This window comes from Tenrec ecaudatus, chromosome 1, assembly GCF_050624435.1.
Source record: "Tenrec ecaudatus isolate mTenEca1 chromosome 1, mTenEca1.hap1, whole genome shotgun sequence".
Taxonomy (NCBI): domain Eukaryota; kingdom Metazoa; phylum Chordata; class Mammalia; order Afrosoricida; family Tenrecidae; genus Tenrec; species Tenrec ecaudatus.
The window spans coordinates 23,163,313-23,186,551 of record NC_134530.1 but is presented as its reverse complement, the minus strand read 5'-3'; the positions used below and the strand labels follow the sequence as shown (position 1 = coordinate 23,186,551).

The window sequence follows — 23,239 nt, the reverse complement described above, 5'->3', positions numbered from 1 at the left end:
GACAGGACCCAGTTAAGCAGGATGGATGGGGGCCGGGGAAGAGAGGGGGAGAAGGAAGAGGAGGAGGAGGAGAAAAGAGAGAAGTCCTCCCCAGGGTCTCTCATAAAAAGATCACACTCCCCTTGGGAGCATGGCAGGGCGCCGGCAGCTTTCAGGGTTGGGTGGCCCACATGGAGGCACCCTCCAGGCAGGCAGAGCTCCAGCAGGCAGGAAGGCAAAGGGGCAGAGAGCGTGCAGCTCCCAGAGTCCCTCGCTCTGACACAACAGACTGAGGACATCAAGGAGGTGTCATCCAGCTGCGACTTGGTACAGGTTGACTCCACCCACAGCCAAGGGTGTCTAGTTGGCAAATAGTTCACACGTGGGCATCCCACTTCTAAGGAAGCTGGAGACAGAACAGAGACTTTAACAATATTAAGCCAGGTATTTGAAAATAACACACAGGACTGAGAACAATAAGTACCGTCTCTATCCAAATAACACTAGCATCAGCTACAGTCTGTAAAAGACTCCGGTTATCTATGAACAACGCTTACTTAGCATGAAGTCCGTTGGTCTATTTCATAGCCTATAGCTCAAATTTCATAACCCAGACATTCCTAGCTTCTCTAATCATTATTCTATAAATTTGTTAAATCTGCTCATAGAAGCTTTCAATTTGACTCACGGTATTTTAAGCCCACTATGAAGGAGTATCCTCTTGTGTTAGTCCAGGTTGACTAGAGCAACAAATCCAGAGACACTCCTATGTGTATAAGAGAGAGCTTTTATATTAAAAAGGGCAATTATATATTGAGAAAACATCCAGATCAAGTTCATAAGTCTGATATTAGCCCATGTGTCTGATACTAGTCCATAAATTCCTCTTTAGACTCAGGCAGCACATGCAATGATGCAGAATACAGGAAGGTCACAGGCTAGTGGGTAGAAAGTCTTGTAGATCCAGTGGCATCTTGTTGACTGGATCAGGTCTCCATGTGTCTCCTCCAGCTCTCTGAGTGTCTCAACATCAGGAAAGGGAAAGCAGAGAGCATGGGTCTGACCTCCAGTGAGCTTTTTATCTCCTTAGCGCCTCCAAATGAGGTCATCAAGTTGTGATTGACAAGCTAGACTCCACCCCTTCACTCAAGTTGACAGGGGATTATGTAACTCACACACCCATAACGGAATTGTGATAGGCAGAGCAGAGCTTTAGTGTTACACATTTTCCCCGCTAGGCAGGCATTGAGCAACTTTCTCTGAATTAGTGCACCCAGTGGCATTGCCTGGGAAGGTTCTTTCTGGTCACAGTGAAATTTTTTGTAAAAGCAGATTTGCTCAAACCTCATTTCTTGTAATGGCTGATTTAAGAGAACAGCATGCAGCTGTTAAATTTTGCTTCCTGCTCAGGAAACATGCTGCAGAAACTGTTGTGATGTCAAACGCAGGACTTACTAGGACAGCACTTTCGGAAAAAACTCAGGTGTACGTAGGAGTGGGTTTTTTTGTTTCAAAAAAGGTACAATGTCAATTGATGACAAACCTCGTTCTGAAAGTCTATCAACTTCCCAAACAGACGAAAATATCAACCTGTAGTGCATTTGGGGTTTGTTCCACTGGGTCAGACTGTTAATCAAGCTTTCGATTTAGAGGCTCTGAAAAGATTGTGTAACAGTGTGCAACAAAAAAGGCCTGATATGTGACAGACGGGATGGGTTTTTCACCACAACAATGCACCTATTCATGCAGCCATATCAGCGTGCCAGTTTTTGGCAAAAAGCAGCATGCCCTCTTGCCCCACACACCTTACTCACCTAATCTCACTCCATGTGACATCTTTTTGTTTCTGTGAATTAAGAGGGACAGGAAAGGACAGTGATTTGGTGACCTAGAAGAAGTGAAGAAAAAACGAGGGATGTCCTGTCAGTCATCCAAACTGATGAGCGAAACATGTTTCTAGGAATAGAATCACAGTTTTAACAAATGTAGCAAGTGTAAGGGAGAGTCCTTTGAAGGTGATAAGGTTGTTTTATAAAAAAAAGTTTAAATACATAGCTTTGGGGAAAAATCCATTTGGTAGGGGGGGTACCCCTCGTATTCCCACAGAGAACTTACAGAAATATTCCATCTACCTAGTGATTTGTTTCCATCCTGTGCAAATTTAAGATCAGCTACAATTCAGGAATCTCATCAGCTTCCAGAGTTCTAGAAATATTGCTTTAGACCGGTGTGCTCTGAGGTCCATGAGCGGCCCCTTTTCGTGGAACGTTTTGGGTAAGCGCCTCAGTAGCCCACAAAGCCAAAGCTTATTTGTTCATGACGAAGTTTGACAAGGCCATGGTTAGGTCACAGTGGAGCATATACATAGATACAGAGAATTTCCATTTAAAAAATAGTTGCATTGACATAATTCACATATCATACGCCTCAACCGTGCGATCATATAAAAAAAAGAGTTGCATAATCATCGTGACCATCAGTTTTAGAACATTTTCTTCCTTCTGTGCTCATTGTTATTAGCTCCCATTTCACTCTCAATTCCTCTGCTATCCCCCCCCCCCCAATAAGCCATGAATCCCATAGAGCTACCTAGTCTGGATTTCATAATCAGGAAAACAGACGCCCCCCCCCAAAGGTATTACAAACCAAACCAAAGAAAAACATCCATCAAAAAGAAAGCAGGACACATTTAGAACACATTTAAAACGGGTCAAAAGGGAGATCAAATGATAAGGTGACATAGAAGTTTTTGAAAGATATGTGGGCAATCCACCAACTAATACAAAACCAAGCAATGTTATTTATTAAAAGGAAACATTTTAAAATGCAGCGTTTAAAGGTTTCACCTAAAACCAAAACTAAGTGATCCAGCTTTATTTCTCAGTTGTGTCATTGAGGAATCTTGGTGTGATCTACTTTTAATCTTTTCTCAACGTGACCACATGTGCTTAGTATGATCATTTGCATTTCCTACTAGCACACACAATCACTCAGGTAGTTGTGTGGGGATTCGCCACCTTATCTCAGTTTTAAGAATGATTCTACTAAATCTGATCTAATGTCACCAAAGGTTTAAACCCTGGCATTGTTCCTTGTTCTTTCTATCTGAGCAAAGTTCACTTTCCACCCACAACTTACCTGTTTTCCTTATCGGTCAGGTTCCGCTACAACCAGACATTGTGCCTTAAAACAAAAACTACTGTAACTCATGATCAGTTACTCTGACTCTACTAGCTTTTTGGCCCAGCTCACCCTACGTTTTTTTCTTGTGGGTTTGTTACCCTAAGTGTTACATTTTATTAATTGGATGTGATATGCACATTTCAAATCAAGGAAATTCATTTGAAAGGCACCGAGTAAGAAGGCAAATCCTAATCAAGCCTGGAGGCAAGTAGACAGATACAAAAGAAGCAGGTTGAGGGGTGTGGTGGTTACATACTTTCATGTCAACTTGAAGATCTGTAAGTGGAGGGGTGGAGTCTAGCCTGTCAATCAGGTCACAGCCTGGTGGTGCCTCTTTGTGGGCGTGGCCTTCTCTTAAAGAGGGCCCTGGGAACCCCCCCCCCCCTTCTCTCGCTCTGCCGTCACCTTCCTGCTGGGGGACCCTGGTTACTGCCAGAGCCCTGCAGTTATCACAGCCCTCGGATCCATGAGCCTTTGCACCCACCAGCCTGTGACATTCCTGCATTCTCCATTATTGCACGTGGCTGCCTGAGTCTGAAGAGGAAATTAGGGGCTAGTTTTGAATTTACAGGCTTGAGTTGGACTGGGCTGAGTTTTCTTAATATATAATTCTTGATATAATACTCTCCCGAATTCACAGATGAGTGTCCCTGGAGTCGTTTCTCTCGTCCGCCTGGCCTAACACAGGAGGCATGGGAAGGGGAGATAAGAATCATGAGTCCAAGAGAGAAGACAATGTTCTAATAATGGTGGTAGTGATGTGTGCACAATTTTTCTTAATACGATTGAATAATTGAAGTGTATGTGTGGACCAGTCAGCAATGAAAATCCCCTTAACAAATGATACTCACAAGCTCTGCCTCCCATAGCAACCCAGCTCAACATTAATGCTGCTGGAGTCACCCTTTTGGATGTCTTGACCCCATGGGTGGGATAGTTTCACGTGGCCCTGTAGGCCCGGCTATGTAGACACCAGGCCTGTCTTGCAGCAATATAAAACAGTTGGGACAAAGAATGATTTTTATGCATGCTGGGGTGAGGAACAGAGTGAACATGGCATGAAGTTTGGAGCCGGGCCGGAGCGTCAGCGCTCTCTGAGACCATCTATTTACCCACGTATCATATTAGCAAAGGGCTTGAACCAGTCAGTTTCTATTTGAAATATACAACCTCAGAAACCCTGGGGAGAAATGTCTGCTCTGTCTTATGAGGTCACTCGCTATGAGTTAAAATTAACGTAAATATATTGCCGTTGATATGTCAAAATCTACAAAATTAAAGAACCTAAGAAACTAAGCTTACATAAAATAAGAAACAAGTTGAAAAGACCTAGACTATATTTCACGAGACTTTATTGAAACCAAATGGTCTCTTTGCCTTTTATCTTTCGTCTGGAACTCGTTAGCAACGCAGCCCTGAACACACTGTGATCCTTGGTTATTTCTACTCAGAATGTTCCACACTGAACCCTGTTCCCATGTCTATGAACCTGTTCAGACCGAGCAGAGTGGAAACATGTTTTGGGTTTGTTTTTTCTAATCTCTAATATTCCCTTATTTTATTTCTCCCTTTTGAAAACACCTGTAATACCTCATTCAAGTCACTTACGAAGGTTTAGATTTTAAGGTTGTTTCACACATACAAGGACCTGCCAACGTGAACTATGTGATTAGTTTTTCATAACCTTCAAACAATCTCATTCACAAGCACACATGTACTCTCTGGGAAAGCTTGTACATAAGGAATTTCACTCACCTGACCGTCTGCAAAACAATACCAGCTGTAAGATAGTATATTAATTTTAAGAACCATTGCGAGGCCATCTCTCCCCTGAGTCCAGTTGACACACAGGCCAACCGGTGTGGTAGTTAAACATCACAGTTTCCTTAGTCACGGGCTTAAAAGCCTAGAAAGACCAACGGGATAGAATGTGCCCTCTCAGGCTTTTCCCTGGCACAGAAAGCCTGGGACAGCTTAGCTCACAGATGAGAGAACTCTCAGACACGGGGACAGACTTTGGAGGTTGCCAAGGTAACCGAGAGCACACACCACCGGCGAGATCTCCCAGAGACAGATACAGACAAATGTCAGCCCTGTGGGTTGCAGCTTCAGGGGTTTACATTGTGGAGCGTGATTTGCAGACGTGGCCTGACCAGAGTCATAGAGTTTTCTAATCCAGAAGTGAAGGTGACGGGGTGATGAGGGGCAGCCGAGAGCTGTCAAAGGAAAAGGGCCTTTGGGGATCACAAGACAATCCATGGCTCCCACCTCTCAGCAAGTTCCCCCTAAATGGGATTTCTCAGCTGACGGAAAGGCCTCTCAAAAGTCCTAGTTCATGGTCGCCAAAATGGTATCAGACTGCAAGGGGTCCAGGAGAGCCTGTCACTATAGCAACGAACAGAGACCAGGTGGATTCAAGAAATTCTAAATTGATTCCTGCAAGCAATTACAGAAGAAAATAGCCAGGCTACTCCCTCGGGACTGCTCCAACCATCTCGTAAAAATCACACAAGTTACAGACCCCCAACTTGTGACAGGTGGGGGATAGTTAATATGGTTGACAGTGATCAGAGGAATTTCAAGTGATGGGACACAAGGGAACAAGATTCACAGGCACCGTTTCTATTGTAATATCTTCATTACTCCAGGGGTGTCAGACCGGTACCCCCTAAGGTCTTGGACTCCCGGGCTTATCTAAATGGTCCTGCTTCCCACTTCTAGATTTAGAAGCATCCTGAATAATGAACAGGGTTTTCCAGAAGCCCATGCCTTGAATAATTAATAGATGTAAAAGGAATGTTCTGTAGGGCAGAGAACTGTTGGATCCTAGGTTCCTTTTAACAAAGGAATTCTCAACAAACCATGTAACATTTCCAGTACTGATTAACAGTAGGCTTCCCTACACCAGTATGAGTCAATATACACTCCCTGGTTCCTAAAAGCAATTCTGCACCCAGCACTGGGAAAGCAATGTGTTATGAAATCCAATCCTGGCTTCTAAGGTAGTTGCCCCTTGATGAAGGAGGGTCAACTCAGCCTGGTGTGTGTGTGTGTGTGTGCAGCTTCTCTGGAGAGCAGACACTTGGATGGAGAGAGAAAGCTTTTCATGCAGAAGGGAGATGTTTCAGGCAGAGCAAAGGTCTGGTTGGAAGAACTTAAAAACTAAAAGGCACACTCGAAGCCGGCTCATCGTGACCCTATTGGACGGAGTAGAATTGCCCCTGCGAGTTTCCAGTTTACTCCTGAAAGAGGATGAAGGAGGATTTAAAAATCCTCAGGATTGCTGGATTAACTAGGCCCAGAAGAAAGGTGGGAGGGGCGCAAGAAGGAACCTGTGGGCGGAGCTTTCCACGCACGCCCCCTCATTGGCCACCAGCTGTTCTATTGAAGCTCCACCTCCACACTCCAATCTGGGATGGCTTCAGGGGGCAGACATTCAGGTCCAAGAATTAAGGGTTGGCGACCTGGAAGGTGACTCACAGTGTTCGGGTCCCCAGACCCCAACTCTGCATTAGGCTGCTGCCATGAGACTGCCCGGTGGAGGACCAAACAGCGGTCAAGGGCGCCGGCTCCCAGCCTGGCTGGGCTGGAATTCCAGCTCTGTCCCTCCCCGGGTCCCAGTTTCCCTGTATTTTAAGAGCAGGCAAGGACAGTCCCTGCTTCACAGCATCGTCGTGGAGACTGGACAATTGAAAGTACTCAGAGCGCAGAGCCCCTCCCAGACGCGCCAAGCTCGGCGTCAGTAAATACATGCCACCAAATGACCACAGTGGCCGTTTGTAAACTGCACGCCATGCACTTGCAGGGTTGTGTAACCATCACCACTGTCTCTGTGTTCACAACGTCTTCATCACCTCAAACCGAAACCCAGGACTTCTGAAGCAATAACGCCCCACTTCCCCTCTCTCTCACCACACCCTGTCCAGCCTAGACTCTACTATCGTCCGATGTCCTTGCCCATTCTAGATATTTCCCAGATGTGGGGCCACACAATCTTTGTCCTTTTGTAACTGGTTTCACTCCCCAAGCGTGCTGTTTCAAGCTTCCTTCGTGGTGTTGCCTGGACCGAGTCTTCCCTTTTCTTTCCGGCTGAGTACTATTCCATGGATTCACGATAAAGAGAGAAAAGATGGAAGCTGTCAAGGATTTCATCATGCTTGGATCCATAATCAATGCCTAGGGAAGAAGCAGGCAAGAAAAAAAATCAATGCATTCTATTGGGTAAACCTGCTTCACACGACCCCTGTAAATGGCTGGAAAGCAAGGATGTTACTTTGAGGACTACAGGTGCCTCTGACCCAAGCCATGGCATTTCAGTTGCCTCGTATGCTCATTGATGTATTTGAATTGCGGTGCTGGGGAAGGATGTTGAAAATACCATGGCCTGCCAAAAGAACACACCAATCTGTCTTGGAAAGAAGTGCAGCCAGAATGCTCCTTAGAAGCAAGGATGGTGAGACTCTAAACATGTTATCAGGAGAGACCAGACCCTAGAGAAGAACATTGTGATAGTTGGTTTTATTGTGCCCACCAGGCCAATGGGAACATGTGGGTGAAGTTTGGCTGGGTGGCAGCTTAACTGGAGGACGACCAAAATAAGTCAGACAGACAGCATCCCACCTCTCTATTGCTCCCTGGTGAGCAGACCAGTGTGCTGCTGCTTGAGCTAGTTCTCTGCCTCAGTTTGTGTGCTACACTACCTGTTGGCATAGCCAGCCCGTGGATTCTTTTGCTGGAGCTTTAGGCTCCTTGGAGACCTGCTTCAGACAAGTGCATACATTGCTTGAGCTTGAGGCTGGTGGATCCGGTCCCAGTGCTTGGAATAGAGATGCCATAAGGGCCTGCTTCGCTAAGCTCCCAAGCTACTGACTGTTGCTGACCCACCCTGCTGCCTGCTGCCTACGGGCAGACTCTGCCTGCCTTGCTCGAGGGAACACTCTGTTGTCTGCGTTCTTGGCCTTGGACTCCGCAACCCACGTGGGTTAAAGGATTCCAGTATACTAACTGTTCCATGAAAGTGAGTTGAACTGAGTCCTCTGTACTGCTGTGAGGACTAATTAGCTGTTGTATTCCTTCTCACTGTATAAACCTATCTAAATCTATCTATATCTAATGATAAATGTTCTGGTTTTGTTTCTCTAGAGAACCCTAACACAGACATCATGCTTGGTAAAGTAGAGGGACAGCGAAAAGGAAGGCCCTCAAGGAGGTGATGGATACTGTGGCTGGGCTGCAACCCTGGGCTCAAACATCGGGACAATTGTGAGAGTGGCCATTGAGCTGGGAAGCAGCAAAGTCACATGGAAGAAGCACACCATCCTGTGTGATCGTGAGGTGTCGATGGGATCAGGTATCAGACATCAGAAGACCCAGGACAAACAATCATATCAATGTTAATGGGGGGTGGGGGGGCAGAGTGGAGGCCCAAAGCCCATCTGTAGACAGTTGGCCATCCCCTCACAGAAGGGTCACATGAAAAGGATGAGCCAGTCAGGGTACAGTATAGCACCAACATAACATACAACATTCCTCTAGTTCTTTAATGCTTCCCGAATCCCCTCCCCCCACTATCATGACCCCAATTCTACCTTACAAATCCAGCTAGACCAGAGCATGTACACGGGTACAGATAAGAACTAGAAACACAGGGAATCCAGGACAGATACACCCCTCAGGACCAATAATGGGAGCAGTGATATCAGAGGGTGGGGGATGGCAAGGGGGAACCACTCACAAAAATTGATGTATAATACCACCACCCTTCAAGGGGAACAAACAACAGAAATGTGGGTGAAGGGAGACAGCAGATGGTGTAAGATATGACATTTAAAAAATAAATTATCAAGGGTTCATGAGGAAGTGAGGGTGGAGGGAGGGAGAAAAAAATTAAGGAGCTGATACCAAGGACTCAAGTAGAAAGAAAATGTTTTCCAAAGGATGATGGCAACATATGTACGAATGTGCTTGACCCAATGGATGTATGGATTGTTAGGAACTGTAAGAGCCCCCAATACAATGACTTTTAAAAAAGAATGCAGAAAATGTCCTAAAATTGATTGTGCATCTATTCTTAATATATTTAAGCCATTGAGTTGTATGTGGCATGACTTCTATGTAAAAAATATTTTTAATTACATTAAAATCCATTTTTAAAAAGAACAAATGTGAGGATGGCTCAGGACCAGGCAGTGTGTAGTTCTGTTTCACGTCGGGTTGCAATGAGCTGGAACCAACCGGACGAACCCTAACAACAATATCCACTTGTGTGGAGGGAGCACATTACATTCATTCATTCATCTGCTGGTAGACAGCTGGGCTGACTCCATTGTTAGCGTCTTGTGAATATGCTTCCAAGAGCCAGGGGTCTGAGGCCCTGCTTTCAAGCCTTTGGTGACAGATCCTTCAGAGGAAGCTGCTGGATGATGTCCAAGGAAACCAGCCCCTAACAACAGAGGAGTCTGAAGGCGCTATTTTACGGCGATAAGATATAAAAATTATAGTCAAGTCATATGAGATAGGAGAGGCAGGAGAGAGGATATAATAAGGGAGTCAGACACAGTTCCTGGTAACATGCCCACCTCTGGGACGGCCATGATCTCAGCAGCCAGGTCCACGCAGAGAGAATCTTGACTGTCTTGGGATATTTATAGGTAACCATAAGACATGCATATTCAGTAGCTACATAGGTCATAAGATGGGTGGTAACCACAGTAAGGTCCTTGAGCTCACAGGTGAGGAAACCTAATACCTGCATTGGGGGAAGGCATGAGGGGGGATGGGTGTCATTGCGGAAGGAGATAACAAGAGCGTCTGCTTCTACAGGGAGACAGAATTAACATGGGTTCACTTGAAGGCAGCATTGCTGTTAGGTGGAGAATCTGTGGGAATGACATTTAAAGCAGGATAATGTACTTGGACTTTATCTCTAACTTACCAAAGTGGAGGCTTTCCTACTGTGGAATACTAGCTTTCCAGATTCCCTCTGTATCAGTTAGGGAATAGAGTCCTAGTCATATTTCCCACCATGTCAGTTTCCCACAGGTGAGATTGTTGAACTTTGGCAGGAAGCACAGCAGCTGCAACATTGTCTAGGCTTACCCACAAAGCATGTGCTACGTGCTCACTCAGGAGTGGTTCTCCTTGTAGTTTATCCTTTTGCTTTGAGTACATTGACCATCACCTGCTCTGTGAACAGGCAGCTGATTGATGTCTGGCTGGGGACTTTCCAGAGAGCATCATCAGTCTCTAATTGAACCCCAAGTAATGTTGACATCTTACTCCCAAATGTAATTAGCATTGATCCCCTTGTTCGCCTCAATTTGGGAGCTGGAGAGAGAGAGAGAGAGAGAGAGAGAGAGAGAGAGAGAGAGAGAGAGAGAGAGAGAGAGAGAGAAAGAGAGAAAGAGAGAGAGAGTGTTGCTAGGCCTCAAACATTTTCATAGGCCCCTGGAAACCCTTGCTGGCCTTGGGCACTGGGGGTCTTAGCCTTGTCAGACACCTTCCTGGTGGTCACAGAGGCTCTGGGTTCGAGTTCTGACTATGCTTTCTGCCTGCATGGCTTCGGGCAAGGGCCGTGCAGTGTCTGATCCATCCTCTCTCCCGTGTCAGAGGTTGCAGCATAGAGGCCCCATTGGGTATACATCTAGCTTGTCTAAGACTGAGCATCAGGAAGCACCGTGCATGAAGGCAAGAGGAGCCTTGGGACACATGGAGACGTCTGGAGAGGTGGCAAAGGGCAGAGGGCAGAGGGCAGAAGCTGGGGGTCCCACTGGCCTCAATGCTCCTGAGCTAGCCCCAGACTCCACTGCAGGTGAGCTCCCGGTTTCTCATGTTGGAAACAGGACCACCTCAGCTGACCATCTGGGACTCCCATTTCCTCATCTGTAAAATGGACACATGACCTTTTGTCTTCTTAAGCTGACATTTTAGGAGACTTGGAGGAATGGGTGGTAATTAGGGGTTAAAGGCCCCAGCTGGCCTGCCTGGCTTCAAATTCCAATTCTGCCACTTACCCACTGAGTGACTTGAAGCAAGTGGCTTAAGGTTTCGGTGTCTATGTAACCACCTGCAACAGAGAATGTGGGGATTAAATAAGTGAACATTTGTAGACGTCTGTACTCCTCCTGGCACCCTGTCAGAATCGGTGAAATAAACTGCTCTCCATCAGGTGTGGCCGCTCCCAAGATGATTGATTGTTTAGTGTTCTGGTGCTGCCCCCTCGTGGTTCCTATGGGATTTGAGTCCAGCCTGGACCTACCCCAATCCTCCTTTCATGATCCACCCTTGCTTCATCTTCTTAACCAATCAAACTGTTGTCTTTTCCATCCTTCCTTTGCAGACCTACAAATTGTCGCTTCCTCACATTGCTCCCAGGCCCAGAGTCCCACCTCAAGAGTTGCTCTGCTCAATATCTTGCTTCCTTACCTTCTCAGGCCTGCCCACCTGAGAGGTAGGCTAGATCAAGGTGAGAGGGTGCGAGGGTTTGAAACTATGCTCACTCATCCCGTGAAGATCTCTGGGGAACCATTTTTGTAATCCCGTTTAATCGGGGGGGGGGGGGTAAATAGGTAGGTAGATAGACTGACGCCACACAGTTTAACTCGGGGCAACTGCATGTGCTAGAGAATAAAACATTGCCCAAGCCAGAATCATCATCACGATCACTGTGGTATTCGAAGGCATTGTGCTATCTCCCGGTGGAGCTCTCTGACCCTCGCTGGCCCTGACTCCACCAACCACCATGTTCTGTGGCAGTGAGTGAGCCTTCTTGGTGACAAAGCAAAGGGGTTGGGCAGTGCTTTGTTATGCTCTGTGTGTAGAAGGTCACTATGGGTCGGGCACCAACTCTATGGCACCGGACAACATTTTTGGGTGTAAATCACCAGGCCTTTCTTCTTAGTCTGTCTAGTCTGGAAGGTCAGCTGAAACCTATGATGGATGATCCTACTTCCAACATCCTAGCAACACACAAGTCACCGCCGTATGACAAACTGGCCCACTGTCAACCCACTGCCATCGAGGTAATCTCAACTCACAGAGACCCCTCTAGGGCAAAGTAGAACTGACCCTTTGGGTTTCAGAAGCTTTAAATCTTTACAGGAGTAGCAAGCCTCGTCTTTCTCCTCTGGAGCAGCTGGTGGGTTTGAGCCACTGGCCTTCTGGTTAGGAGCTCAGTGCATCGCCTACTACGGCACAGGGGCTCCTTCACCAGTCCGTACAAACTCTTACAGGATTCTGCAGCTGTATGTCTTTTCTCACCTTAAGAATGGCTGGTGGGTTTGAACCACCCACCTTGTCGCTCCTAGTCCAGTGCTGACCAGGGCTCCTCTTGACAGACTGGCAGTTTCCATTGAATTCATCCAGATTCGTGGCAACCCCCTCACATGGAGCTCTGGGTACTTACTACGGCATTTTACAGCAGCAAGAGTTGTAAAAATGGCTAATGCCCAGTATTACTATTCCACCACTCTGAGAGAGAGACCTAAATGGGAGCAGGCAGAGGCAAGGTGAGCATCCACAAAGCGATTCAAGAAGAGGCAAAACGCGCACCAGCAGAGGAAACTCTGCGTGGGCTGCCCTCCACGCCCCTGGGGGGCAGTCTGAGGACAGGGAACCCCAGTCCCTGCGCCGGGCCCTTTAACGGCGCCCGCAGAGACCGGCGCCCCGCCCACCCGGAGCCCGGGCCCCGCCCTCCGGCCCGCGTCATCCACACGTCAGGAGCTGTCCGCGCCCCCGGTGCTGAATCAAGATGGCCGGCGGCGGCGGCCGGGCCCCGGCGTGAGCCGAGCGTGCGCGGGCTGCAGCCCGGAGATGCCCCAGCCCTGTGGCCGCTGAGCCCGAGCCCTGACGCTGCCGGCCCGGCCACCTCGGGTCTGCCGGCGCGCCGGAGACATGTCTCTGCTGTGCGTTGGAGGTAGGCGGCGAGGTCGGGGGCCTGGGGGCCCGTGCGGACGCGAGCTGGGCTCGGGGTCCTTCAGGATGCGGCGGGCTTCGGACGGGGTGGTCCCAGCCCACGCGGCTGGACTTCGGAGGCGCTAGCCCGTGTGGGGTTTCTGGTGGCCGCTGCTGGGGGTCGTGTAGCTGCGACCGAACACCGAGGCCCGGGTGGACGCGGAGAGGGAGCTAGGGCTCCAACCGGAACAAGTCTGGACAGGGGCGTCGGTGTAGGCTGGGCTATTGGGGTCCGCGTGGAACGTGCTGGGCCGGGAGTTGCAGGGAATGGTTCCAAGCTTCCTAGATGGAAGCTGTGAGCCGGGCTGGCAGACCCCCAGCGCATGGACTGGGTTCGGAATGTGGGGGGCAGTGTCGATTTGGGCAGCAGGGCTTGGTCGCCTAGACAACCGACAGCCTTAGGACGCTCTAAGTTCTAGGGTGGAGAGGAGGGGGCTCCGGGGCGACGCCTCCCAGCATCCTGAGAAGCCAGTGATTGGGGTCTGGGGGTGCTTTTCCCGTTAACTCTTTGCTTCTTACGTGTGTGGGTGGGGGGCGGGGGATGTTGTCCAGGGATGGTCTGAGGGCCTTCCTCTCCAGCCCCCCTCCCCATACGTGTTCCCCCACCTTCTGGGCAGGGACCCGATTCCTTGGAAAGCCTGGGCCCCCCATCCAGGTCCATCCTCGCCTCACCCACTCCACGCAGGAGGGAGATGTTGCGGGGGGAGCTATTCTGGGGCCAGCACGCCATCTGCACCGAGGCCCACGCCCAGATCCACGCTTCGCTTTGGGGGGAAGGACAGGGAGGGGCATGACCTCCCCCTCGTCCGCTTCGAGCAGCCCACCCAGCGCAGGTGCTGGGCACGGGAACAGGTCTCTGGGGAGACCTTGGGCGGTGGTCCAGGACTCCAGGCTTCCTGAAGTCTGACCCCTGGATCCGCCCCCCGTGCTCTGATCCCCCCTCCTTCGGAAAACGGGGGTGGGGGAAGGGGTGTGTCAGCCAGGCCTGAGATGTCAGGCTAGGGGAGACCTTGGGCGGCGGGTGTGAGCTCGGTCCCCGTGAGTGGGAGCCCAGTCCCGCCGCCTCCAGAGCCGCAGGAGGGCAGGCCGGGTAGCCGGGAGCCGCCCCCATCGCCCTTCCCCCTCCCCCGCCCTCCGCCGCTCCATTCACAAACCCGGCCCCGCCCGCCCGCTCCCCCGGCGGCGACGGCGGCTCCGCTGCGAATCCGACGGCGCGGGCGTGGACGCGGGTGCTCTTAAAGCGAAAGGGCCCCATTTCCCCAGGCTCTCTCCCGGGGGCTGGGGCTGGGGGCAGTGGGAGACGGGTCCCTAGGATCCCGGCCTTGAGGCCCCCGGAGTTAGGAGAGCGCAGAGGCTGAGGCCACCCTGGGACCCCCTGTGGCACTGGGTTGGGGGTTTGGGGCCGGGGCGGAAGGGGCCTGGCACTTCTAGACCCTTTCAGATGGCGCCCCAAGTCGCAGGACCAGCCTGGCCCCAGGAGGCGGTGATACGGAAGGGAGGGGCTAACGCGGGCCTCCGCCCTGCCGACCCCTCCAGCCCCCCTTCACACCACCCCCGCCCGCCTCCCTCCGCAGGCAGGTTTGCCTATGGGGCGGGCGGGATCTCACCCTTCTCTGACGCAAACAGGAGGCTCGGCTGCGGGGGTGGTGTGAAGGGGGGCTGGAGGGGTGAGGCTTCCAGCAGCCGAGGGCTGGAGGAAGAAGCTCCGGAGGCTGGGATGGGAGCAGGCTGGGATGGGAGCGGTGGAGTGTGGAGGAGTGAGTGGGCGAGGCTGTGGAGGGTGGGCTGAAGCCCAGGCCGGTGGGGGGAGTAGGTGAGGCTGGGAGGGGTGGGGGTGGAGCCAGGGGTAAAGGGGGTACGTGAGGCTGGGAAGGGAAGAGGGGAGAGGGGTCTCTGAGAGGCGTTAGGCTGGAAGGTGGGGGAGAACGGGGGTGAAGGGAGTGAGTGAGGCTCAGAGAGGTAGGAAGAGAGGGCAGCTGGGAGGGGTGAGTGCAGGCCAGTAGGGCAAAGGAGGGGGCGGAGGTCCCTAGGAGTAAGTCTGGAGGAGAGAGGCTGGGTGGGGTGAGGTGGGCGGGGCAGGGCAGGGCAAAGAGGAGGGAGGCTGAGAGGGGCACCCACGGACGAGGGTTGCCACAAGCTCCACCCCAGCACGGAGATGTGTGTGTGTCCGTGCACACACGGCGGTGGATGTCCACCTGGCTTGATGTGTGCTCACGCCAAATCTGTCATGTCGGGATTTCTCCTGCCCTGACACTCAGCCACCTTCCCAAATCCCAAGAAAGACATGTTCTCCATCAAAGAAACAGTCACACTGACAACGTTTACATATGGCAAAGCCACACACACACACACACACACACACACACACACACACACACACACACACACACACACACACACACCCTCCTTGCTGTTGAGTGGATTCCAGCTAGATGAACTCAAGCATTGGGAGGAGACCTGCTCCTCCCTCCAGGTTTGCCCCCGGCAGGTCTTCTGCAGCACCCCTGGGTGGATTCGAAGCACCACTGTGCACCATTGTGGTGCAGTGGATTATGCACTGAACTGCTGAGCCACCAGGTCAGCAGTGCAAACCCAGCAGCTGTTCCCACAGGAGGAAGAGGAGGCTGTCTACTCCTGTACAGATTTGAAGGCTCTGAAAACCAGAAGGGGGAGTTCTACTCTGTCCTATAGACTCGCTGTGAGTCAACGTCTAGTAATCACGGATAAACGTGTGCTCCCCCGGAAGCTGAAAACATGACATGCATGACTGATTCAAAAAGAAGTTTCAAAGGAAGGAACTGGAATGGGGCCGGTGGGAGGACCAGGACAGTGGGCTGAGGAGAGAAAGGCAGGAGAACTGGGTCTCAGCTCCACTCCAAGGAGCCCTGGATGTAAAAGAGAGGCAGGTGGGGGTGGGGTGAGTGATATATCCAGGTTGCAATTAGGAGCAAAGTGCTGGGGGGGGGGTCTATTGTTTTGATAAGGAGACCCTGGCTAGTGCAGAGGGTCACCCATCTGACTGCTCATCAAAAGTTGGTGCTTCCAGTCTATCCAGAGGCACCTTGGAAGAAAGGCCTGGTGATCTACTTTGGGGGGAGGGGGAAAACCAACCCCTGTGAGCCCCACAGAACACAGTTCTATGTATGCATGGGTCGCCATGGCTCAGGATTGAAGCCGCAGCAACAGGTTTTAGTTGAGTGACTGTAATTCTGGAAGCCCCAGGAGGCAGGGGAGCTGGAAAGACAGGACGAGAAAGGTCCTAAAGTCTTGGCCAGTGCCTGGCAGAAAGGGGGGCAGGGAGAGAAGGGATTCAACTTTTCTCAGTACACATAAGCACGTGTTGGGGTTATATATATATGTATGTGTATATATATGTATATATATATATATCACTTGCCTTAAACAGTCAAAGCAGCCCCTCCCAGGCCTCAGCTGACCAGGTGACCATGCTGCCTTGCGTAGCTGCACACGCATGTGAGCTGCTGGGGTCATGGTGACAAAGAGCCACAAGTGTGTGGTCTAGAGGAACAGACTCTTCTTCTCTGGGAGCTCTGCAGGCTGGGGGCATCCAACCGACAGTATCAGCTCTGTTGATTCCTTCAGAGACTGTGAGGGAGGATTTGTTCCCCGCCTCTCCCCAGAGTCTTGTAGCAGATGGCATTGCTGGCTGTTCCTGGCTGGTCCATGCCTCTTCATCTGATGTCCTGCCCCTGCCCCTGCTTGTCTCTCTGGGTCTGTGTCTCTCTGCTTTTACGACGCCACCACTCTGATGGAATTAGGGTCCACCTCACTCCAAGTGGACTGCAGAGTCACTCAGTGATCACATAGCCAGAGACTCTATTTCCAAAAGAGGTTAGGTGCACAGGCACCAGGAATAGGATTTCTACCTATCTTTTCCTGTTTGTTTGTTTTAGTGGGGGGGGGGGCGGAATGAGGACACACAAGCCCTAACAACACATGCATGGAAACAAACATTTAACTGCATAGAATGCACACACAAACACACGTGCATGGATTTCTATCTAACCCAGCCTCCACAAGCCCACACATAGCTGTACTCACACACACCCTGTCACTGTCCCAGGCCACTCCACGAACCCCTGCCTGCCCTAGTAACACAAGTACCCTGCTGCAACAAGCTTGCAGTGCAAATGCAAGCTCCCTGATGCACTGGCACTGACATATGGCTGACCCCTAAACCAGTGGTTCTCAACTTGTGGGTCGCAACTCCTTTGGGGGTTGAACGACCCTTTCACAGGGGTTGCCTAAGACCATCAGAAAACATATTTCCAGTGATCTTAGGAACCAAGACACAGTTCCTCTCTCTGTCTCCAGGCGGGTCCGCCCACATGCAGATATGCCCATATACGAGTACCCAGAGTGAAGACTGTTACTCATGCCGCACCAAAGACAAAATTTCACTGATTTGTCATTAGAAATAAATATTTCACAATATATAATTTCATATTGTTTTGTGATTAATCACTATGCTTTAATTATGTTCAATTTGTAACAATGAAAATACATCCTGTCTATCAGCTATTTATATGAGCATTCATAACAGTAGCAAAATGACAGTGATGAATTAGCAATGAAAATAATTTTATGGTTGGGGGGGGGGGTCACCACAACATGAGGAACTGTATTAAAAGATTGCGGAATGAGGAAAGTAGAGACCCACTGCCCCAACAGACCTCACCTACACCCCTATGTCTCCATTTGTGGAGCTCTCCATTGTTGTCCCCTTAATCCATTTTGTGGGTCTGAGGCGATGAATGACAAGCCCTTGGTAGTTCATAGTTCTGTGCCAGGTTCAGTTATTGGCTCTGAGGGTCCAGCTTTGGTCCTCGTCCCTACTGGATGGAATCAGAATGGGAGAGGGGGCATGTGGAGCAGGGCTGACGGAGCCCTGAATATTTACTGAGCATGAAGGCTCAGTAAATATTGGATGAATGAATCAGTTGAACAAATCTGTAAATGCAGTCAAGAGTGGTCACATCACTGTTGGCTGGTGGCTGCCTCAATCCCAAAGCCCTGGTAGCACAGTGGTTAAAGCATTGGGCTGCTAACCCAAAGGTTTGCCAGGTCCAATCTACCAGCTGCTCTGTGAGAGAAAGATGTGTCAGTCTACATCTGTGAAGATTAACAGCCTTGGAAACGTTGTTCCACTCTGTCCCAGAGGGTCAAGTGTGAGAATGAACTTGATGGCAGTGGGTAGGCTTCAATTTCTAGCATTCCTCTGCTACTTACACATGGTGTCTCTCTGCCCACGAGTGTCTCTGCCCCTTTTATACGACACCCTTCAGAAGAGATTGAATTTAGGACCCACCTCCTTCCTGAATGACCTAATTAATGAGAGAGAGAGAGAGAGAGAGAGAGAGAGAGAGAGAGAGAGAGAGAGAGAGAGAGAAAACTTCTACTTTCAAACACAGTCCTATTTACAGGTGAGGGGCTGGGTCTCCCACCAATCTCTTTGGGGGCTGCAATTCAGTCTATAAAAGGTGGCCCCCTGGAGTTTACCTCTGTTGTATTTTCTTATTGTTGGAAGCATTCTTGACTCGGTTATATATTTTTCTGTTTTAAGGCATATGCAACGCAGGATGGGTGACTCTATAGAGACAATAACTGGATTAAGGGTTCCTGGGGGTATAGCAGGGCAGGCTGAGGGTGTCGAAGAATAAGTAGCTAATAACAAGGAGTACCAAAAGGAAGAAATAGTTCTAAAAATGATTGTGGTAGCGATTGTACAACACACCTTGATATGACAGAAGTATTGAATCGTATGTCTGGATTATGTCCAAATAAAAATAAATGTATGTAAAGGTAGCCCTGCCTCACAACAAATACCAATGGCAAGTCAAGCCCTGAGTGCCCAGCATTCCACTGGCACAGTTTTGAGGACTTGACTACCCATTAACCTCTTTGATGTTTGCAGCCGGCCCATTTCAGAGATGAGGAAAACTGAGCCCCAGGGAAGTTCAACAACTTACCCAGTATCATACAGCCATAGGGTGGAGCTGCCTGAGCCCACAGCCTGCTGGGGGGAGCGGAGCCTACTCTCAAACCAGTAGCTGTGATGTGGAGTGGGTTCCAACTCAGGGGGACCCCGTGTGTGTCAGAACAGAACTTTTCAGCGTTTCCCAAGGCCAATTATTTTCCCCAGAACTAGATCTCCATGCCTTTCTTCCGAGGTACCTGGATGTGGACTCCAACCTTTCCAGCAGCCCAGCACTTGCCACCCAGAGATTTCTGAGTCCCCAGGATCTTGAAGACATCGTCTCACTCTGGGGTGAGAATGTCTTGCTGGACTGAGGAGCCGTCTTCCTCCCCCATCCACTCAGTAAAGAGACCTGTCATGAGTCTCCATTCAGTTCATCACAGCTGCCCGTCCCTGCCCGGCTCTCTGCCCATCCCTGATACCACCAAGCAGGGAAAGATCTCCTTCTGAACCTTTGCTCTCAGCATCCTGTGGACGATGCCCTCTGGAGTCAGCCCCATTCATCTTCAGACTTGGGGCCCCAGCCTGTTCGCCAGTGAGGACTTCACTTTGCCCCACTGCAGCCTCCTCAGTGAGGAGTCAAGAGGGTTTCCGGGGCTCAACAGGCCCTAGGTTAGATCTCTCAGCCCACCCATTCCTGGAAAATCCCATACCTTATCCATTCCTCAGTTTGTCCATCTGTAGAAGGGGGGTAGATTCCCAGCACCCGCCACCTCAGTTTGCTGAAACATCCAAGGCAATGAGCTGCCCCGGAAGCCCTTGGCACGCTGCCAAGCCTCAGCAAGCGTGAGCCAAAGACCTGAAGACTCAATGGTGGTGTTTTTATTACTGGGTATTAAAAGCTTTCTGGAAGTCGGTCCAAAGATGTAGGATATTACTGAGTGTTCGCTGCGTTCTCAGGCCTGAGGAGGGCTGTGCGGTGCCCAGGAGGGCAGGAGGAGGACACTAGTCCATGGGCAGGAGGGGCCAGATTCCTAGGGCAGAGAGGGGGTTCAGCACCCCGGACAGCGCCCATCCTCCCTGCGGGTCCTTCCGGCTGCAGGGAGAGGATAATGGCATTTAAGACCACCAGTGAACAAGCGCCTCCTGTATGCCTGGCCTTATTCGAAGTGCCGCGCAGTCTACAGCACAGGTGGGCATTCCTGACGTTCTTGGTGCGTTTATTCTCCCGGATGCAAAGCCCCCGGGGTCAAGGTCCTTCAGAGCTGAGCCCATCTGGCTCCAGCCCAAAGGTCCGCAGACGCCGGCGGCCTCACATAGGAAAGCTCAATGTCCTGGAATCTATTTCTGGATTCTCGGTGCCTCTGTCCCGCTGCTCCATGCCAAAGCGAGGGCCTTCTAAGGGCATTCTGACATTCCAGTGCCCAGCGTCGTCAGAGAGGGCTTCCTTTCCTTGATAGCCATGCCCTCCCCCCTAAAACACTGGCAGGTCAGGGAGCAGGTACCCCAAGACAGGAGTCCACTTCAATGGGAACCAGGGTCATCTGAGGCACAATGAGAAAACCGGCGAGTGATAACAGTTAATTGTGATGATGATGATAATAAAGTTAATAATGATAATAGTAGTAATTAAAATAATGAGGATGATAAAAGGGGGGCCAGGAAAAGGGAGGGGGAGGAGAGGGAGCCCAGTCAGGCCTTGCTTATATCCCAGATTCGGAAACTGAGGTCCAGAGACCCAGCGCGTTTGGGGTCGCACATTTCCCTGCACCCCTACCCCGACCCTCCTCCCGCTCCGCTCCACTGATAGGGGGCCCAGCCAGAGGGAAGGTCTCGCAAGCCCGGCGAGTCAGTGTGGGCTCCAGGGACGTCCCTGCCCCTCCTCGGTCTCCCCCAGCCCAGCCTCCCTCCTTGCGTGTCACCCACACCCGCTGTGCCCACGTTAAAAATAGTCTGGCGCGCGCGTGTGACCTGGAGCCCGCGGGGAACGGTGGAGGCGCTTCCGCCCCGGTGACCCCGAAACTGCCACTGGATGGGGCGGGGGAGGGGCGAGCTGTGACGCGGTGGAAGGTGACGATGACGTGGGCAGACTAGAGGGGGGAGGGAGGGAGGGAGGGAGGGAGGGAGGGAGGGAGAGAGAGAGAGAGAGAGAGAGAGAGAGAGAGAGAGAGAGAGAGAGAGAGAGAGAGAGAAAGAGAGAGAGGAGAGGGATTCGGTTCCTTCTCTGAGCCCCATCAGAGCCCCTCTCTCTTCTCTCCCCCCTAGTGAACTCCTTCCTTCAAGACCCCCCTTCCCCTCCCCCATTCTCAATTACCCCTTACCTAGTCCCCTCCCCCACCAGATGCCCCCCTCTGCTCCCAGCCTTCCTTCCTGCCCTCCTTCCCTTTGCAGACCCTCTTATTTCTCTCCCCCACTTAAGTCCTACCCCAAGACCACCTCCCCTGAGTCTTCTCCTCCCTCTTAATTCTTCCCCCTTACAGAGTTTCCTTCCCCAATATGAGTCTCCCCCCTTCCCCTCACCTCCATCCCCTCCAGGACACTCCCAACTCTGAGCTCCAGTCTCTGGTCCCCCTCCCCTGCCAGCTCCCACCCTGCCCAAGTATCTCCACTTCCCCCAAGGCTTGCCCTTCCCCAGATGACCAACAGAGCACAAACATTAGTGCCCTCCCCACTTTGGGGACTTGAGCCCTGGCCTTCTTTCTCATGGGGTTGAGACTCCCGCAAACCCCCCAGAGCTGACCCCGCCACCCCACCTCAAGTCAAGGGCACTGGGTGGTCAGCAGTTTAATTGGGAGGCAGAGGCTGGGGTGTAGAGAGGAAGCAGAGATGGGTGAGACCTTGAGAAGGGAGCAGTAGAGTTGGACCGACCAGCCTTCCCGGGGAGCTCAGGGCCTGGTCTGTTAAATTCTGCACTGGGTGGAGAGCAGCTGTCCGCTGGGGCCAGGCCAGGCTCCCCTTCATCTGACTGGAAGCAGGAGCCCTTGTGTCTTGCTGGAACGCTCCCTGGTTTGATCTCCTTCCTGGGAGACTCTCTGTGTCCCTTTCTTTCATCTCTTTCTGTCTCAGTGCCCATCTCTGACCCACGTGTCCTGTAGGAACAATTGTGAGGATGGCACTGGACCGGGCAGTGTTAACGACTGCGGTGCATAAGGTCGCTATGGGCCACAACCAACTGGATGGCACCTGATGGCCAGAATAGCCTCTTCTTCCTCTTCTCCTTGTCCTTTACCTCCCTGGATCTCAGTCTCTGTCCCCACCTTTCCTCTGTCCACTGCTGGGTCTGAGGCCTGCTCTATCTCTGCCCCTTCAGATCCCTGGCCCTCCCCTAGAAGGGGGTCAGGGGCTTCTGCTGGGCAGATGGAGGGGCTGAGAAGGGAGCCTTTGAACCCCTTGGAATGGCAAGGGACTGAGTGCTCAGTGCTCAGTGGGAGCTGAGGGTGGGCAAGTGTGAAGCAGGGACTGAGTGTGATGAAAGTGAGAAGGTGAAGAAGCCAGGCCTTGGTGACTGATTTTGGGGTGTGGATGGAGAGAGAGAGAGAGAGAGAGAGAGAGAGAGAGAGAGAGAGAGAGAGAGAGAGAAAGAGAAAATCCCAAAAGCAGGGGTCCAAGTGAGCCAGAGAGAGAATGGGAGGGGAACATATCCAGGACCAGAAGCATCAGGACTTGAATCTGCTCCCCATGGCTCCACACTGAACCAGTCAGTGCTCAGCTCTCCCTACCTCCAGCCAAGGGCTCCATCCACACTCACCTCCCAAATCCTAACCCAGTGCAGGCAGGCAGAATGCCTGGTTCAATTTCATCTGAAATCCAGGTGGGTCTTTTATTTGGCTGCGGGTGGTGGAGGGGGCGGGCAGTCACTGACATGGGAGCAAGCTCTGTAGCTCTGGGGAACTGGCTGATACCTCTAGATGACACCCCCCCCCACCTGCATCAGCAAGGCACCTGAACCAGTCTTCACTGACACGTGCTGCCTTGCCTCACCTCGAGGGCATCTTTTCGTGTTTTTTGTCCAAGGGTTTTTGTGAGACAGAAGCTCAAGGGATGGGGACTGAGAAATGACCCAGAGATGGGAGACCGCCGTGTTCCTTGCCCGCAGAAAAGGCTGCCCCGGGACCCTCAGAAGTGACGAAAAGCCAGACACCCAATTCCCTTTCTAGGAAGCCAGCCTTTGGCTTCCTTGCACACATG

At 51.2% G+C, this 23,239-nt stretch overlaps 1 protein-coding gene across 3 annotated transcripts in view; it reads left to right on the top strand.

Annotated features, from left to right (window-relative positions):
* Positions 1 to 12,910: 12,910 nt before the first annotated feature.
* UNC13A (unc-13 homolog A) overlaps positions 12,911 to 23,239 on the top strand; it is a 76,259-nt gene continuing 65,930 nt past the window's right edge. For all 3 annotated transcript variants that reach the window (XM_075548860.1, XM_075548865.1, XM_075548854.1), the window contains exon 1: positions 12,911 to 13,075. In XM_075548860.1, coding sequence (XP_075404975.1) covers positions 13,054 to 13,075 — 22 coding nt within the window. In that variant the 5' untranslated portion in view covers positions 12,911 to 13,053. The remainder of the gene's footprint in view (positions 13,076 to 23,239) is intronic.